This window comes from Colossoma macropomum, unplaced genomic scaffold (genome assembly GCF_904425465.1).
Source record: "Colossoma macropomum unplaced genomic scaffold, Colossoma_macropomum, whole genome shotgun sequence".
NCBI lineage: Eukaryota > Metazoa > Chordata > Actinopteri > Characiformes > Serrasalmidae > Colossoma > Colossoma macropomum.
Genome location: NW_023494799.1, coordinates 37,253,922 through 37,274,272, shown reverse-complemented (window position 1 = coordinate 37,274,272; position 20,351 = coordinate 37,253,922). Strand labels below are relative to the sequence as shown.

Genomic DNA, 20,351 nt, shown 5'->3' with positions numbered 1-20,351 from the left:
CCTGGAGAGTGAGGAGGAGTGTATGATAGACATACATTTAAGTTTAAAGAACGAAAGAAAAAACAGAAGATGATTTGTTCTATTGAGACAAGCCATGGTACTTTTCCAGGTTACAGTAAGCTTTAGATACACAAAAAAATGTCTAGGTCACTGTTTTTTAAAAATGTTACCCAAAAATTATACACTTTATAAACACTATATGATTAAAAGTATGTGAACACCTGACCATCATGCCTATATGAGCTTGTTGGATGCCCCGTTCCAAAACCACTCTTCCACTCTTCCGGGAAGGCCCACAAGATTTTCTGAAATATTTGGGGAATTGTGCCCATTTAGTCAAAAGAGCATTTGTGAGCCAAACTCATCACACCATGTCTTTATGGAGCTCGTTGTGCATAGTTGCTCAGTCATGCTGGAACAGGACAGGGTCTTTCCCTTTTGCTACAAGGCATATAAGCGTGTAAAATGTCTTTGTGAGCTGTAGCATTAACATTACCTTTGTTTGCAACTAAGGGGCCCAAACCCTGAAAAACCCAGCCCATTATCCCTCCTCCACCAAACTTTGCTGTTGGCACTGTGCATTCCGGTCAGTAACGTTCTCCTGGCATCCTGGCAAACCAAGATTTGTCTATCAGACGGCTAGATAGTGAAGCGTGATTCGTCACTCCAGAGTACACATTTTCACTGCTCCAGAGTCTAGCAGTGATGTGCTTTACACCACTCCAGCTGACGCAAGGCAATGTGCGTAGTGGTTTAAGGCTTGTGTGCAGCTGCTCAGCCATAAAAACCCATTTCAGACATTTACACTATCAACCTGTCATCTTTGCCGATATTTAGGCCTCTCTTTTTTATTTGGAGTTTTTATGCACGTTTGCAAAATTTGCAAGAAAGAAGTGGAACAACTCACCAACTGTTGGAACATCTGATATTTTTCACTGACAGCAAGTTGTGTTTAGCATGAAGAAGTGAGGCGGCACGGTGGCGCAGTGGGTAGCGCTGTCGCCTCACAGCAAGAATGGCCTGGGTTCGATTCCCAGCCGGGTGACCAGGGTCATTTCTGTGTGGAGTTTGCCTGTTCTCCCCGTGTCTGCGTGGGTTTCCTCCGGGTACTCCGGTTTCCTCCCACAGTCCAAAAACATGCAGTCAGGCTGATTGGACATGCTAAATTGCCCCTAGGTGTGAGTGTGAGTGTGTGTGTGACTGTGTATGTCTGTCTGTCTGCCCTGCGATGGCCTGGCGACCTGTCCAGGGTGTATCCTGCCTTCCGCCCAATGACAGCTGGGATAGGCTCCAGCACCCCACCGCAACCCAGAAGGATAAGCGGTTTAGATAATGTATGGATGGATGAAGAAGTGAATTATAGTTGAGACTATAGGTATTTTTACAAATGAAAGTTTGGGCCAAGTAACGAGGGGGTCTCTATGTAAATTAAGCATTGTTCTTTTTACTGGACGTGTTGTTCAGTGAATGTAATGTAATGTAAACTCTGGGAACAGTTATTTACCATACAGCTTTAAATATGATGGACCATTTACGTTAACAAATAACCGTAAAAGATAATGCAAGTGTTATGTTGCAACCTGTCATGTTTAGGAAGTGTAATAAAAAAAGTGTTAAACTTTACAGACCAGTGTTATCCAGGACTATGTTACTGGGGGGTGAGGAAGTGAGAAAAGAGAGAGAGCTACAGGGAGAAAGAGGGTGCACAGGCATTTCAGACAGTGTGGACCTGCCCTCTTCCTCTGTGTGTGTGTGTTGAGTAACCCCAGGCCGAGCTCAGAGCTCCTAGCCGGAGTGTTTTTCCAGCGCGGCCTCACTGTGCTTTGGGATGCCATAAAGTAGCACCATCAAAGGCCGGCCGATCGCCACTTACCGCTGAGTGCTTCTCTGGTGGTTGGACAAGATTACTCTCAAAACAAAGTGCGGACAGCTTGATTAATAGAGGCCTCTGCCGAGGGTCTACGCCGCAGTATATTTTCACACTTAACTTACACTCCTTCATTTCGCTCGCGTGGACTTTTATGTGCCGGGCCTGTCACCGTAGGAGCTTGTCGGTTCGTAAAGAACAAGCCGCCTCTTTAAGTCACTTTCTGTGAAAACTCATTAAAAGCCCTCTGGGTGTCTTGTTTGAACGTCCGTGGGGGAGTGCTGATGAAGGAGCTGAACCCGACAGTAGACTTAAGACTTGGCCGCTGCTCTTATAAGGCTTTACTGTATAACGTGAGGTAGTGCTGGGTGCGGGATTTGCGTGTTAATCCTTGTATTTGACCGGTAAAATATCTGCAAGACTGATACATTTAAATCCTCCTGGAAACAATGTCCAGTAAAAATATTCAACCAAAATCCAGGTATCCTTGCGACGCATTCCCCTACAAATAGGAATAGGCGTGTCTCACAGTGAAGGCTGCGGTCGAGGTAGGAGAGACCTTTATAGCACTGGTAAGCTCCACTACAGTGCTCACTCACACACATCCGAGACGGTCTGAGCAGGCTGTATCGATACATCACGGCTTGCTGATGTAGGCAGCATGACATGTTTAAATCTTACGTTTAAAAACGTTTAATTAAATGTTATGTTTAATTACAAAGTCTGGCGCCACAGCATTCTGCCACTTGCAGTTCATTTTTCAAATCTTTTTGAGCTGCATGTGAAGGATTGTGGGTGACCGGGCTTTCGAAGGATCCTACAAAACAGGACGGCCTTCAGTGGCACGGTGGCGGAGAAACGCAGCCTTCCTCGGCTGCATACTTGGCTTTGAGACACAGCTAATGTTTTATCTGATGTCTGAAATCTGATGCTGAGCTCTGAGGATGTCCTAAAATGTATACCGTGCTGCCAATGTTTAACCGATCTGCTGTTCAGTTACTGACACTTCAAGTTCAGTAATTCATCTTTGGTAGCTATTTAGTGTGAATTATGCTCCAGTTTGCTTTACTTTAACTTGAGTATTTACCACCAAAGCATGCATGACTTTGGACTGTATTTTGTGAAGAATGTAAGCTTATGCTGAAAGTAATAATGTTTAAATCATTTTAATGTAGCCAACAGCTGGGCTAGGCTATTGAAAGTCAGGTAGCCGGTAATCCGAAGGATGGACAGAAACACCTGTCATTTAGAGCTGTGCTACATGAGGAGCTGCTTTGTGTACATAATGTGATTATGCATTTATGTGATCATTTACAAGTGTCAGTGCAAGCTGAGATCGATGTACACCAATCAGGCATAACATGATGACCACCTCCTTGTTTCTACGCTCATTGTCCATTTTATCAGCTCCACTTACTGTATAGGTGCACTTTGTAGTTCTACAGTTACAGACTGTAGTCCATCTGTTTCTCCCCCCTTTTACCCTGTTCTTCAGTGGTCAGGACCCCCATGGACCCTCACAGAGCAGGTACTATTTGGGTGGTGGATCATTCTCAGCACTGCAGTAACACTGATGTGGTGGTGGTGTGTTAGTGTGTGTTGCGCTGGTCTGAGTGGATCAGATACAGCACTTTTAGAGTATCAGCACTTATTATATATTAAAAAATCAAAATATTGAATTTCATCAGTGCTGCCCAGCACTAATGTAAGGTCAATATGTGTCTGTGTGACAGGCTTAGAAAGGTTTTGAAAAGTATACCTGCCACGTCAAGGGGCTTTTAAACATTAACTGTGGTGGTCAAGTAAATGTACGGACCGTGAGTGTCCATGTGGTCTTCTCCTGTCTCTAATGTTGTACTTGTCCCAACTGTACATGATTATGAGAGCTTTAAGCTGCCACTGTGAGACTTGAATAGAGTCAAAGAGCTGTTTTATCGATGGTGTTGAATAGAACGCATGTGGTCACTTTAGTAAGTGCTATGAAAGGTGACCCTCACTGAGAAGCTTTTAAACTGAGAACTGGTATGTACAGTATGCAGGTTATATGAGTCATTTCTGTGTGTGTGTGCGTGTGTGTGTGTGTGTGTGTATACACACACACACACACACACACACACTCAGCAGCCCATTTATTGACTGCAGTCTCAATCCTTATGAATAATTGCACTGTGCAAAAGTCAGAGACCACACTGTACTTAATTTCCAGTTAAAACAGCCTTTAAGCACAAATTTTTAAGAAAATTTGAGAAAATTTTAAGAAAACATATTTAACAGAACGTTACACAGAAGCCTCAGTTACTAAATATAATGTTTTTTATGTGTCCACCCCTTGACTTTATAGCTTCCATTCTTTTTAAGACACTTGCTTTCAGTTTTTCAAAGAAATCTGCAGATATTTTTCTACAACTCCAAAGTTCAGTCTTAGAAGTTGGTTGCATTTTCTGTTTTTCATAATTCACAAGCTTCCAAACACATTCAGTGATGTTGAGGTCTGGGGTGTCTGGTCCATTGTTCTGAGTAGACCAACAGCTTCTTTATTTGATTTACACATTTTCCTCTTTTTTGTCTATTTCCTTTTTTTAGTAGCGGCGTCTCAACAGTTCTCAACAGTAGAAGGATGGACAGAAACCCCTTTGGGTTGGGTAATAAGACAGTATCTGTCGTTATCATATTGAATTACACCATAATATGTTATCATATGCGTTTCTGAACACATTGTGGATGTCGTCAGTATTTAAAAACTCTTCCTGTTTGCATGTTTGATTACAGAGAGTATAATTAGTGCTGTTTGATTGGATTTAGTGCAGCACAGTGTGTGAAAGGTTCACGATACATGGTTATATTCACAGTTTTTAATAGTATTTTTTAAATTTGGAACTACTTTGTCTTTCCCAAGTTATCAGTTGACAGAAGAAATATGTATCATAACAAATTGTGTATTGTGCAAACTTATTGAAGTATCTTGGTGTTACATTTTTGCCATATTGCCCGTCTGTCTACCACACAGTACTTTTTTTTCAATCATTTCGGACAATCCTGTTTTTTATTACTTATTTTCATCCGACTTTCCTCTTCTTTATGCAAGTGGATCTTATATCTTATATTTTATCTCCTCAGAAACATCTTCTGAAAATGAATAACTCATAATTATTGTCCATTTTGAATGTAAATTGAAAAATGAAGGGTGGCCTCTGACGGTACTGTACATGTCACAGTACTGCGCTCTGATGAGAAAGCTCTGCATCCACGTGTTGATGTGTACACTGAGTATATAATTGCGTTTTTATGTGTGTAGGTGAGCTGGGCAGAGACTCGGGCCGTGGAGCTGAAGAAGGAGCTGGAGCGAGTCAGGCAGGAGCGTCAGAGGGAGGTGTGGGAGTGGAAGGAACGGGAGCGCTCCTCCTCGGAGAGCCTAAAGCAGATGCAGGCTCAGCTGCACGATGCCCAGCACAGCCTGAACGTCCAGCAGGAGACGAGCTGCCGCCTGCAGGACAAGCTGGACACGCTGCAAGCTACGGTGAGGAAAGGAGGACACTAAGAGGAGAACAGCAGCAGAGCAGAGCCTGTGAAAATGAGAAAAAAGGGAAAGAGAGCAGTTGTAGAGCATAAGATAAATGAGGGAGAGTGGAGGACACGGTGGATGAGGAGGGGTCAGGAGAGCACGGTCAGTCTCCCTCACTTCAGCCCACTGGAGGCTCATTAAGGCCAGCTCCACAATGCTGTGCAATCAGACCTACACAGGAAATGAGACCCCCCCCGTCCCCACTCTCTCTCTCTCTCCCTTTCATGTGCACTCAGTTAAAATGCATATGAGCTCAGTGTTGTTAATTAACATTTTGTGCTTAGCTGGCACATTAGCAGCTCTCCTTGATGGTCTGCAGGGGGGAAAGTAGCCGAAGCTGAGAGCTTTTGTTGTTGTCTCATCAGGTCTGGGTTTCTGTTTACTCTTTGCGTTTGCTGACAGTTGCAGGATGCTCTGTGATGGTTCGCTTTGAGCCTGGAGTTTTTTTTTTTTTCCCAAGACTTTAAAAAGAGGTTTGCGGTGAAGCATCTAACCCATAAAATCAGTTGGACGTATAAAGGTGGATAAATAATTTAGCGTTTGGTTTGTGGAGTGAAAACTCTTAGGCATCCCAGGGTGGATATGTGTGTGCGTGTGTCTGGATGAGTTTGTGGTAAACCTCAGTCCAGCCCAGGAGCTTTTGGCCCGAAACTTGGACTTGGAATTCTCGTGTAAACTCCACATGACCCCAACCACCAGTAGACTAGACCCCATTTTTATAAGTGCTCAGTGAGACCCCGTGCTTTCGCCTTAACTGTTCTCCTTTATGAGCTCTCTAATGCAGGAAGTGTGATTAGGCTATTTTTTCCTCTTTCATACATGCCCCGTGCCCATCACATTTTAAACGACATTGGATTATTATGATTGCAAAAACACGGCAGAGGGATAGTTTAACGGATAATTACGTGTAATCCACCATCATTTTCAGGGAGCCCAAATAACGACAGCCAATGTGGTAGGAGCACGCATTATCCAATTTGCCATTAAATGGGAGATGGGCCGAAGCCGGCTCCCTAAAAAAGGGAACCATTTCCTTAAAGTGACAAATTGCCCCTATATACACAGTACATCGTGGAAACGAAATGGACGGAGCATCTTGCTCCGCTATTGTGATCATAAAAAAGTGGCGAATGATTTCCTTAATATGAGAGATTTTCCATTTCTCTTTTCTCTATTGTCCGTGGATTGCTCTGCCTTTCCATTACGGCTTTCCATTCACTTTTATCACATCTGTAGCTGATCGGCCAGATTGATGACACTCGTTTTGATTGGACTGGGCTTTTTCTGATGCCTGTCTTGCATCCAATAGCTCGACGAGCGCGAAGAGAGGCTGACCGCTCTGACCCTCGAGGAGGACGTTCTGAGACAGGAAGCACATGCTCGAGACCAGGAGGCTACTGACCTACGGCAGCAGCTTATGACCTGCCAGAATGATCTGCAAGAAGTGAGCGGCGAGCTCCAGAGCTGCCAGAGAACCCTTAGGGAACAAGTAAGAGTGCCAGGCACTTTCAGTGTGTTTCTAGTAGTTTTTTAACTTTAAAATCAAATATTAAAACTGACAAACAAAAACAGGAACACACAACAGGAGAAAGAAGAGAATAAAATGAAAGAAAAAAGGAAAATAAAATCAGAAAAATAAAAAATAAATAAAATAAAAAGCCAAACAAAATGGATAACAATAGTTTGTAAAAAATGAAAGAAAAATAAAAAAGAATTCAAATTAAAAATCTCTTTTTTAAATGTTTCTTAAAAATGGGTACTGAACTCAACTGCCTAACTATAAGAAGTAATGAGTAATATGATGTAGTATGCTTGTGTTTCCTACTGCTCTAAGGCACCTAATGTGGCTCAGTGCTTCATAAATACATGATGAGTTGTGTTAGGTGTCTTAGAGAAGGGAATGTGCAGAGCTTGGTGCCTCCAGAACTGGAATTAAGAAGCCTGGTTGTAGATGGTGATAGCTGCATGTTTTGTACAGGAGGCCCTAAGAGCAGGACAGGAGCAGAGAGTGACTGAACTGAAGGCTGAGCTGACCCAGCTGCAGCGCCAGTATACCACCTGCTACTCCCAGGTAGGTTTATCACCCAGTGCAACATACCAACAAAGCAGTGCTGTTTCCATAGACCTATAAATCGGAGCTTTAAAAACAGGTAGAATTACTGTTTATTTAAGATGCCATTAATCAGAACAACTTACTGCTTCACTTATTCATGCACACAGTGCTTTACCAGCAACACAGCTCAGTCCAGCACAGTGTACGCAGCCCTGACCTGCACAGGCAGCGCAGTGTTACACCTGTCTGACAGTTTCTGTAACTATACAGGTAAAACTAGCAATATAGCTAGCATTCGAGATTCTATATGGGTCTAACAGGTGAAGCCAACTGACCCTTCCCCTAGGCCAGTGATTCCCTTAGTTACTGTTGCTACGCCAGACAAGCTGTCGAGCGAGCCATGTCAAGTATGACATGGAAAACTTCAGAGTTGATCATTTAAATTCTTAATACATCAAATAATAAATCCAGAATTTCAGGAAAGAGTACACAAAAAGGTCTCCATACAAACTACATGTACGTGGACCATTTTATGGAATTAGTTCAAAAAGTGAGTTAAAAACACTAGTTAAAAACAATTAAGTATTCACACCGTAGCTATTTGCAGAGATTATGTAATGATCTATTTAAACCCAATACATTCATTGATAATAAGCTAAATATATACAAAATCATTATTATAGGATACTTTCTTTTTGGAAGTGGCTGTCCCAAACCCTAAACCCTAAATTTTAACTTGTGAAAATAACTTTTTAAATTACTTTTTTCAATTTTTTTAAATTGATTTGTTTAAAGTAAATTTGAGTTTAATTTTTAAATAAAACAACTTTATTCAAAAAATGTTGTCCCACGTTTTCATGTCACTACTGAAACACAGAGTTTTGTCTGTGGGCGGAGCTTTATTTTGGAGCAGGAAGTGAGGCTGCATGAATGTCCATCATGGGCCACATGGGTCGCAGTTAGATCCATTTGTTTGTGTGTAACATTGAGAATTGTCACTACCGAAACATATATTTTCTGCAATTAAGCATACTTGAACCAATTCAGTTAATGATCGTTTTATGCAAAACATTAGCATCTCTCAGCAACCTGAAAGCACTGACCAGATAAAGAAGAGGCCAAACAGATAAAAGTCAAAAAAGGGAGAAACCTCATTATGTAGCAAGTAGTTTATTTAGCCAAGCAGCTTAGAGCAGATGTGCCCTGTCCCATTTGTGTACGTGTGTAGTAATGCTTCCAAACTGTTTAATCCACATCCTACACCTCTCCTCTTATATCTTCAGTTTAGAAAAACTTTTTCTCTCCCTCCTCTTAGAATATTGCAGGGTATCTGGTGGAAAAACAGTCCCCCACACAACATTACAGCATACATTTAATTTCTGAGAACTTAGAGGTGCCCAGGCCCAGTTAAAGTTGCTAAGGTACAATCAGACAGTGGGGTGAACAGAATGAAGACATTGAAAATGTGTTATTTTATATGTTCTTCACAGAAAATAAGCAAAGGCCAAGAAATCTGGGGTTGAAATAATAATAAATCACATCATTTTTTCTTTTGATAAACATTGAAAACGGGTCCCACAGACCTGAACACCACACAAGTGTTAAGGGAAGCGTTTAGTGAGAGGTGTGCTGTGGTCTGCTTTGGTTTGGAAGTGTTTAAAAAAACTGTGTTTTCCCACTTTTGAGCAGTGAAATGTGACACGTTTGTGCAGAAAGTAGTGAAGTGAAAAAGTAGGATATTTTACTTTGAATTGTAGTGGACTGCAGTGGCGTTGGTGCTGCTCCTTTAGTTTAGGCTTAAATATCAAAAACATGAGGAAAAAGCCACCTCAGTGATAACGCTAACTTCTTCTAGCATCCCTACAGGATTCTAGTAGTTTTGGTAGTGCTAAGCTAACGGTGATTCGCATGAACACTTTCTGAGAGGCTGAGGTTAGCTTTGTTTTCAGGTGTTCTGTTCCACCTTAAATGGTGCAGCAGTTATATTCTGCCACATTAAGGCACCTGAATGTAACTGCTGCAGCGTTTAAGGTGGAATGGTGGCTTTAGATTACTAGGTTACGAGGTAGAGTCAGTGCCTCTTTCAGTAGCGAGGCAGGTATAGAGCTGTTGCCTCTGTTTTCCGTTTCTAACAACCCGCTGATTAGGATTTTGTCTACTGGAAATCCATCACTCCATCACTTTCTAATAATGCCCAAAGTTGATCTAATGCATTAGGACCCCTCTTCAGTGCTTGAAGTCCCAACCAATAGGGGAGCTTGCTTAGCTATATATACCCAGATACCACAAAACAGTTCCTAATTGGCCGGTTTTCCGCTTGGTGTTTCAAGAATTTAACCCTTTTTTTTCCATCCTGTGTTTAACAATGAAACAAGAGTAATACTGTAATACTGAAGCACAGTTCTGTTGAGTAATAGGCTGGTAGTGCTGGTGTAGGAGCTGTGTTTCCTCTATGCCTGTATGTTTTTATGTGTGTGCAGTTGGTGGAGAAGGAGGCGTCTATATCCAAGCTTAGGGCTGATCTACAGCAGGCGAAGGAGCAGAGGGACAAGCTGACCTCCCAGCTCGTCCTGCTCACGGAGAAGTACCGGACAGCACAGCAAGAGGTGCTACCACGTCACTCTTCAGCCCACACTGCTACCTGTTATAAACACCTTTTGTCCAAGTTCGCGGTTTGCCCCCAATTATTATAGACTGTGATTTATTATATCAAATGTTTTAGGAACAAGAACAATGTATCGTACGATATAAGGACAATACATATAGTAATAGTAATTTCTTGGGATGTTATCTGTCTCAAGATTGCCGCTTTTGAAGTACGAGGCATTGAAGTTGATCTTTTTATTTACTTAATTTCTTAGTGTTTTACTCTTTTTTGACTCTGCTAGTCATTACGGACACATTTAATGTCATTTGTACATAAACGTATCAATGCACTTTGGGTAGGTTTCCCAGACTGGGATTAAGCCTAGTCTAGGAATACACAGCATTGTGAATGGAGCTTGTAAACTGTAGTCCAGGTCAGTCCAGGAAACTGACACTATATGTCCAAAAGTTTGCAGACACCTTTTTGTCCAGCGTTTCTTCAGAAATAAAGGGTCTTAATAGGGGGTTTGCCCCACCGATGCTTCAGTGACAGCCTCTACTCTACTGGGAATGTTTTACACTAGATGGTGGAACATTGCTGTGAGGATCTGATTGCATTCAACCACAGAAGCGTTAGTGAAGTCCTGATGATGGCACTGATGTTGGACAATTAGTTCTGAATGACAAGCCACTCCAGCTCATCCTAAAGGTTTTCAAAGGTCCTTTGTCACCCCAAAACCATGATTCCACTGCTTTACCATCAAAAGTGGACTGTAGTGGCGTTAGAGCTGCTCCTTTAATTTGGGCTTAAATGTCAAAACTCAGTTAGAACATGAGGAAAGAGCCACCTCAGCGATGATGCTAACTTCTAAAGGATTCTAGTAGATTGGTAGTGCTAAGCTAATGGTGATCTGCACAAACACTTTCAGACGAGGCTGAAGTTATCTTCGTTTTCTTTTCCACGCTAAACGGTGCAGCAGTTACTTTCTGCCACATTTATGCACCTGAATGTAACTGCTGCAGCGTTTAAGGTGAAATGGCAGTTCTAGATTACTAGGTTTTACTTGTTGCCTTGTTACTTGTTGGGAAGCTTTACGCTTTAGCTAACATTTGGCATTGTGCATGGTGATCTCAGATTTGATCCTTTTCTGGGGGCAGTCATGGGCTGGAGGTTAAAGAACCAGCCTTGCGACCAGAAGGTCGCCGGTTCGATCCCCTGAGCCAACAGTACATGACTGAGGTTCCCCTGAGCAAGGCGCCTAACCCCCAACTGCTCCCCGGGCGCTGTGGATAGGACTGCTCACTGTCCCCTAGTGTGTGTTAACTAGTGTGTATGTGGTGTTTCACTGCACGGATGGGTTAGATTGCAGAGGTGAAATTTCCCCATTGTGGGACTAATAAGGGTATCTTAATCTTATGTTGCCCAGTTTAACAACAGCATGAGCAGTGAGTGTGTCTTAAAATACATCAGTTTATTAGAAGGGGTGTCTGGATTAGAAGGGGTGTCTGGATTCTGTATTAGAAACATGTTTATAACATGCCTCTGCAAATTTCATACTATTTTATACTATTCTTAACAATGATTCCAAACTTTTGACCAGCAGCATAATGGCCTTGACCATTTGAAACCGTTTCTATAGATATGAAGTGCTGGCTTAATTCTCTGCAGCTGGAGCTGTATGGTTTGCAGTGATCTAGAAGGTCCTATTTTTGTGCTTTAGGTGGCCAGCAAGGACGAGACTGTGCTGAGGCTGAGCGCGCAGCTGAGGTCTGCTCAGGAACATCTGACCTCCAAACAAGACGAGGTGGGTGCCTTCGATAATTACACCCATTTCTCCTTGTCCTCAACAGCACGCGTGGACCTCAGTGTTGGTCTATTAGAGAGACTGAAGACATGAGAATCCTACACAAGCAAGCCTCTCGTTCATTTCGAGAGCACTCACAGCAAATGCGACATGAAAGCAAGCAGTGGAAGGTGGAGAGTCCTTGTAAGCACGCCTGCATCTTGTTGACGGCTTTGAAATTCAATGTACACGTATGTATCTGTACTGTGAAGCAGGTGAAAAGCCGAGTAAGGTGATGCCTCATCCCTTCATGGACCCGAAAGCATTAGCTGAAACTCTCCAGAGCTTTCGAAGGCCTCAGCAGGCCTGAGTAAGGGCAAGATCAAGGGTACTGCAGGTCCAGCTCTCGCACTACACATGCACACACTCAGGAATAAAGACAGGCCACGTGCCTCGCCTCACCTCTCTCCTCCCTGAGTTCTGAGCTAAACTTTTGCATCACCTATCAATTGAAGCAGCAGAGAGCCCGTACTGGTTTATTTATTCATCTCTGACTGGTCACTTATTTGTTTGCCCGAGTGTCCTTGCGCGTTATAAATGGGACAGGCCTGTCACTTCAACGCTGAGTAGATGTTTTGAGTTCCTTGAGAGATTTTTTTTTTATATATCTATATTTATTTATTTATTTTCTCGCTCCCTCTTTTTTTTGTGAGGGATCGGTGAATAATGCAGAGGAACCTGCTCCCACGTTCTGTTTTTATCATTAGCATGCAGCTCCAGTTATCTGCGGAATACTTATGAGTGCCGGTGAAATGTTTGTGATGTTATTTATTTATGTCGCCCTCTCAATTATTCATTTGTTTATTTATTCATGGCAGAACTAACTGCAATTGGAAAATTCATTTTTGCTGAAGGGCACAGCAAGCCCCCCTCACACCCCTCCCACTCCCCCACCTACACAAAGTGGAGAGGAGGGGGGGGGCATCAGGCTTGTTAGTAATTGCTTTATGTGGCTTTTCCTGAGACTCATAGGGAGATGTCATTTTAATCTGAGCCGACGGGTGAAGAGATAGAGATAGATGGAAAGAGAGAGAGAGAGAGCGCAATGGGTGGAGAGAGCGAGGCAGGATGAGTTTATTGCTTCTCTTGCGTGCTCTTGAAAACTTTGCGCAGTGGGGAACGATTCAGTGTTTAGGCCAGTGCTGGGCGAAAAATTTAATTGATCAAATTTAATATCACAATATTAATATCCATCCATCCATCATCTAAACCGCTTATCCTTCTGGGTCGCTGGAGCCTATCCCAGCTGTCATTGGGCGGAAGGCAGGATACACCCTGGACAGGTCGCCAGTCCATCGCAGGGCAGACAGACAGACATGCACATTCACACACACACCTAGGGGCAATTCAGCACGTCCAATTGGCCTGACTGCATGTTTTTGGACTGTGGGAGGAAACCGGAGTACCCGGAGGAAACCCACACAGACACGGGGAGAACAGGCAAACTCCACACAGAAACGACCCTGGTCACCCAGCCGGGAATTGAACCCAGTGCGCTACCCACTGCGCCACCGTGCCGCCGCAATATTAATATCACAATATTTAATTTTGCATTTATAAAGTTAATGAACCCATGTGCTGCTTACTCTATGCTAAAGAATTTAGGGAATCTGACTAACTTGGATGTTCCAGTATCTGTAAGGCTGGCTTTACACAGTAACATTTTAAAGCACTTAATTGCATTATGTGAGTTGCATGCAACATCATTTTTTTGCAACTTCAAAATGGAGAGCAGGTACAATTTGGGTGGTGGATCATTCTCAGCACTGTAGTAACACTGATGTGGTGGTGGTGTGTTAGTGTGTGTTGTGCTGGTCTGAGTGGATCAGACACAGCAGTGCTGATGGAGTTTTTAAACACCTCAGTGTCACTGCTGGACTGAGAATAGTCCACCAACCAAAAATATCCAGCCAACCACATCCTGTGGGCAGCGTCCTGTGACCACTGATGAAGGACTAGAAGATGACCAACACAAACTGTGCAACAGCAGATGAGCTATCGTCTCTGACTTTACATCTACAGAGTGGACTGACAAGGTAGGAGTGTCTATTAGAGTGGACAGTGAGTGGACACAGTGTTTAAAAACTCCAGCAGTACTGCTGTGTCTCATCCACTCAGACCAGCGCAACACACACTAACACACCACCACCACATCAGTGTTACTGCAGTGCTGAGAATGATCCACCACCCAAATAGTACCTGCTCTGTGAGGGTCCATGGGGGTCCTGACCACTGAGGAACAGGGTAAAAGGGGGCTAACAAAGTATCAGAGAAACAGATGAACTACAGTCTGTAACTGTAGAACTACAAAGTGCACCTATATAGTAAGTGGAGCTGATAAAATGGACAATGAGCGTAGAAACAAGGAGGTGATCATAATGTTATGACTGATCAGTGTGTGTGTATATTATATTATATTATAGTCTTATTTAATATTTAAGTTTGTTCCCTGTAGAGGTTGTGTTAACTTATCTTCACTTAGAAAAGCCAGGGGTGTTCAAACTTTTGCATGCATCTGAATCGCTCAGTGTTAGTTAATGTGAAATTGTAGGGCAGGTGTTACTAGTCTTACTCTAAACGGACCAGACGGGCTGCAGGTTTTCATGCCAAACAAGCTGAATCAAACCTGATTCAGTTTCCTCAGTTGGTCTCAGTCTTCAAACAGCTGATCATGTGAGCTCCTGCAGCCACGCCAGCCCTTTGCGGATAAGATTGGACACCCCTGTTCTAGGGGTGCATACAGCCGGGTCTTGTGCATACAGCTGTCGATGCAAGGCCACAGTGGGCTCTGATATCTGCTGAATTCCCTCGTCCTTGCACGCCCACCTGCTCCTGAAGGCCATTGTTTGCTCGCTGTGTTGGCTGTAATTATACGCAGTGGAACTCTGTTTAATTTCACACTTGCGTAGACTCATGCTGTAATTAATCCTGTTAAGTGATCACGTCTCGGAGAACATTAAAGGTTCTTTGTGGCTGTGTGCACGTGCATGAGAGTGTGTGAGGCATCATCTAGTGCATAGGAGTAGAGTAAATATTATTTCATATTTATTCTATTTATAGTGCCCCCATCTCAAGCCGAGCATAAGACGCTGCCGACGTTTGTATGGAAATTAGAGGATGTTTTCAGGCGTGTTTTAATATCAGTTTACTTTCCTCTGTTTTTGATGTGTTCTGTATCTCCCTGGCGGTGTCGTAGACTTTAAGAGATTTCCTCACTGTCAGTCTTCCTTATTATTCCTCATCATTTGTGGAGTTAATTTTGTGCCAGACTTTTCAAATAAAACAATAAAATTCACATGCAAAATGTTAAGTTTCAAAATATGTTCCAAGTACAGATAATGAGAGTTAAATTAAAGTTCATTTTTAAAAATGATTGTGATTTTGATATAAATGTAGTACTCGTTTTGTCTTTGCTTTGATTTTTACTCTGTTTGCCGATTTTGAGAGTGGGAGCGATGGTGGTTTTGTCGCACAAAATCAGCTGACCAATAGAAATTGCAAGTGAACGTTCTCTTCTTAGACCTGCACCAAGTGAAAAGGTGCCAAAAGTCAGAAGCAAAAGAAAGATGGAGGCAAAACAAAAAAGTGATTCCAGAAGCAAAAAATATAAAATATGAGATGCTGAGCAGATTAGCTTGGGCAAACTTTACCATCAGTACAACTAATATTCCACACTATTTAGGCCTAAGATCATATATCCTCTACACCAGCGGTCACCGGCCCTGGTCCTGGAGATCTACCTTCTTGAGGAGTCTGGTTCCAACCACAATCTGCTGCATCTGCTCCATCTCCTTAACTTCTTCAGAAGTCACTGATTGGCTGGAATAAAAGCATTAGAGTTACGCAAAGGAGGGGCAGCAGGTTAAATGCAGGCTGGAACCAAACGCTACAGGAATGTAGATCTCCTGGAGGAGGGTTGGTGACCACTGCTCTGCACTGTGTGCACTGAACACTATAGCAACAGTTAGCATTTCATGAATATTTTTTTCTATGAACAGTGGATAACTACTTGTTTAACGTACTGATGTTAGAGTGAATTTGCACTGCAGCAAATGGACTCAGTGTACAACAACAGCCTGTTGCTCTTCATGAATTGGCTGCTGCTACTCTCCCGCATGGCTCCCCAGTCATCGTTGAAGTTGATGATCTGCGTGTGTGTATGTGAGCCTCCCTGAAAGACCTTTTGGATGTAGGTTAAGGTCTTTTGAACATCAATAACACAGGAACACCTCTTGTGGTTTGAAGTGGAACTGTTTTGATTACATCACCAAGAGTCAAAATTATACTACAGAGTGCATTAAAAGTGTGGTTATCAGTCAGAAATGCTCCCTCGGTGATGAGGACATAGATTTTGATGTATAAAAGTGGCAAACTATCCTACGGTTGAGATCTGGAGTGTCCTGTAGCTCTTCATCAGAGCTACCCTTGGCTGAATATTTTTGGGTGGTGGGCCAGTCTCACTTACCGTAGCGCTGATGCAGAAACCTCAGCAACACTACTGGCACCAGTACCACACATGCTACCATGCCACTACTATGCCAGTGTCACTGAGAACAATCCACAAAATAATATCTGGTCAGCAGCAGTCATGTGGTCAGAAACTGACCGGTGATGAATGGGTTAGAGAAACAACGCATCAACAGATGGGCTACAGCTTTGGTCACCAACCCTGGTCCTTGAGATCTACCCTCCTGAGGAGTTCACTTTCCACTTTCTTACCCTAATTAAATACACCTGATCCAGATCATCAGTCCAGTTAATTTATTGGACCAGGCCAGATTGAGTTACACTGAGTTAGATCGAGGCTGGAGCTGAATTCTGCAGGAAGGTAAATCTCCAGGAGCAGGGTTAGTGACCCCTGGGCCCCAGTCTGTAAGTCTGTTATTGTATATATATATTGTGCTCCTATAAAGTAGGACAGGGGTGGGAAACTCTAGTCCTGGGGGGCGAGATTCCTGCACAGTTTGGTGACTTTCCTACTCAAGCACACCTGATTCACCTCATCAGCTAATTACCATGTTTAATTGGTGTGCTAGAGAACGGAAACGGCTATCAGCTTCCCACTCCTGAGGTAGTTGGACCTCAGTGTCCAGTGAGTGGAAGTAAAAGGTAGGTGTTTCTAAAAAAGTGGCCACTGAGTGAATAACCCCTGTGCAAAATGTGAGGTGTAAATCAAGGTTATTCAGTTGGTTATTCGTGTGTGTGTGTGTGTGTGTGTAGCTTGCAGGGCAGGTTGAGGAGGTAAAGGCTAAAGGTGAGGAGCTTGTGGCCCTACAGAAGGAGGTGAGAGGACTACAGAAGCTCCTGAATCAGAGGGAGGAGGAGCTGGAGAGGGAGAGACACAGAAACGTCCAGCTCCAGTTGGAGAACGATGGCCTCCTTACGCAGGTGAAACCACACTGGGACGTACCCCACCATCCCTCAACCCTCCAACCCTGGTTGAACAGAGCAGTTAGTTCTGCAGAACATTATGCTAATGGTGCCGTGTTCAAACAACACTGCTCCTGCTCAGTCGTGCTGTGTGACATGTACGTGTGTGTGTGTAGCTGGAGGATATTTAGAGTAGACGGTCTCCAGTGATCAGACTACCACACGCGCACTCGTGTTCGCAGCATTAACAAACCACACGTAGCCATGGAATTCCAATTAGCTTCATTTAATTAGGAGCTCCTTGCTCGTGGCACAGTTCCTTCATTTATTTTAATCTTGTTTATGCACCTTGATTGTTTCACAATATAGTGTTTTTTAATTAGACGAGATTGATTCAATCGCATCGATTCAGTATCCTTATTAAAACTAAACAATGCCCCCCCCCTCCCACAAAGCAGCGCTATTTTTCATAATTAATGGCTGTTTTGTGTGGGCATGCTTATGTATATGAAAGCGTTTCACGTTTGGGTATTGAGAAGATATTTATGGTTATTTATTGCGGTAGCTGACAGAGACTGTCAGGCTCAGTTTATGAGTTGGCTGAGATGGAGCGAAGCGCGTGAACAGTGACAGATGTGTGTTTGGTTGTGGATTGTCACTGGTGGTGTTATGCTTAGAAATGTGAGGATTCCTTGTTTTTAAAAGGGTATAAACAGGGTTTGGTGAGTTTACACTCAATTAAACTCGGTTACTCGAATGCAAAAAGCCTTTAAAATGTACTTGCTCAGTTAATCAGCAGTGATTAGCGATTTGCATGATGATAATGCATATTTGAAAAGCTCTTACTGCTCTGTCTTAGGCCCCGTCCACACGTATCTGGTACTAAACTGTCAGTGGGGTGGTTCCCCTCTTGTCACTGGGGTGGTTCCCTCAAGGGTACATCTCAGTACCTTTAGTCAGGGAACATAACTGAACCATAATCCACTGAAATGATATTTTCTAAGCTGTACTGACTCCACACACCCCGTCTCGTCTCCAGGCTTTTATTTTACTGTTCTGTTTTAAAACATTTGGTTGTGAAAAGATAAAATACGAACTTTTCACCTGAAAAAACTTATTTAAGGTTCACAATCAGACCTTGAAACCACTGTTGTACCTTTGAGGGAACAACGAAAAATGTACCTGAACCTTTTTTTCTAACAGTGTGTATTTTGGTCTTTCATCCACATTAAATCAGTTTTCATTCGTATTCGTTTGCTGAAAACTGAGGTTTTTAAAAACGCTCTTTATATATATACACCAACTCTGAATATACACGATATACACTAGTATTGCACTATTTTCTATGTACCGTTGTACAGTAATAAGTTATGATATTAATAATACTATAAAATGTACTGTTGTACTCATCCGTATATGCAGTTAGTGGGAATATATCGAGATATGTGTGGATGAGGCCTTATACAGGGAGATTCACTCGAAAGAGGCCCCGAATATTCTGTTGAAACTCCCATTAGGATGAACTAATATGAACTAAAAAAAAATCTGCTACATATCTTGACGTTTGTGTAATCGATTGCATTACATGCGATGCTGGAAGTGATCTCAGTTTTCTGCCAGACACATTTCGATGCGGTGCTCTTTGTGTTCCTGAGCGTATTGGCAAGCTTTAAAGAGGTTAAACGTCGCAACGGCTGTCCGGCGCCTACCTCATCGCTCCGACACAGGGGCATCCCGGCTCGTTCGAGGCTCCATATACTGAGGAGCACGTTGCATGTTGTTTGGTTCAGATTGCTTCATCCTAGAGAGAGTTATTACAGAATATTCGGGGCCTCTTTCGAGCGAATCCCCCTGTAGTAATAAACAGCCTGATGGACACACTCGTATGGTAGTTTTTCCCCTTTTCCTCACTCTCATTCTCTTTCTCTCTGTGTCTGTGTGCTTGTATCTCTCTCTTTTATCTCTTCTTTTCTTTCTGTCTCTCTCCCATCGTCTAACATCTCATTTTATTCATTCTGTTCATCTCTCATCTCTCTCTCTTTCTTTCTTTCTTTCTTTCTTTCTTTCTTTCTTTCTCTTTCACTCTTCCTCTCTCTCTTCTTTTCCCTCTTTCTCTCTTCTGTCATTCTCTCCCTTCCTCTCTCTTCTTTCGCTCTCTTTCCTTTTCTCAGTCTTTCTCCCCCTCTCTCTCACTTTTCTCACTCTTCCTCATTCTGTCTTCCTCTCTTTCTTTTCTTTCTCCTTTCTCACTCTTCTCTTTTCTCATTCTCTCTTCCTCTCTATTCTTTCATTCTGTATTACTTTCTCTCTGGACACAGTCATAGGTTGGTAGTTTTTTGCCATGTTTTCCAGTCGTGGTCGTTTTTGTAGTACAGTATTTTGGAATCTTTGATAGGCTGTGTGTGTTTGTTACTGTTCAGGATAGAGAGAGTGTTAATTGTGATGCTCGCTCTACCATTTGAGAATCATGCTTTTGGGGAACCTGGCCCTCCTAAGATGATTTTTAGTGTTTGGCCCTTTTTCAAAAAACGTAATTACTTGACTAATTTTCGCAATAATTAATCAATTAACCGATTGCTAATATAACTGATAATCGCAGCCCTCTGAACACCTCAGGCACAGTTCAGAATCACTGGTCCTCCTTCAGCAGCCCTCAACACAGTCTGCTTAACGTTTGACACTTTCGCAAACCAACTCGCAGCCCTTTAATTTTGATTGATGACTCAGTTTATCCAGTGCATAACAGCAACCCTTCTCTCACTTCTGCCTCCCTCCTCTGCACCCCTTCTTTCCTCCCTCCATTCTGTCAGCAGCTCCCTCTGCTTCTCCCCTCCTCAGTATGAAAATTATATTAGAAACAAAATGAGATTTGAAATTTTTATGTTTGACAAGCGACTTGATGAAGGGGTTTCATTGCAGGGCCTGATCCATGGAAATTTTATGCTAATAATACTGCTGGCCAAGCGATCTAGTTGGAAATTAATCAGTGGTGGAGCAGAGAGAGAGAGAGAGAGAGTTAGAGAGAGGGAGGGGGAGAGAGAGAGAGGGAGAAGAGGAGAGAGGATGAGA

At 42.9% G+C, this 20,351-nt stretch overlaps 1 protein-coding gene across 1 annotated transcript in view; it reads left to right on the top strand.

Annotated features, from left to right (window-relative positions):
• Positions 1-20,351, top strand: part of LOC118818669 (trichohyalin) — a 315,469-nt gene that overhangs the window by 237,541 nt on the left and 57,577 nt on the right. The window contains exons 18-23 of the mRNA XM_036585957.1: positions 5,163-5,384; positions 6,739-6,918; positions 7,408-7,500; positions 9,963-10,088; positions 11,790-11,873; positions 17,133-17,300. Of these exons, the coding sequence (XP_036441850.1) occupies positions 5,163-5,384; positions 6,739-6,918; positions 7,408-7,500; positions 9,963-10,088; positions 11,790-11,873; positions 17,133-17,300 (873 nt within the window). The remainder of the gene's footprint in view (positions 1-5,162; positions 5,385-6,738; positions 6,919-7,407; positions 7,501-9,962; positions 10,089-11,789; positions 11,874-17,132; positions 17,301-20,351) is intronic.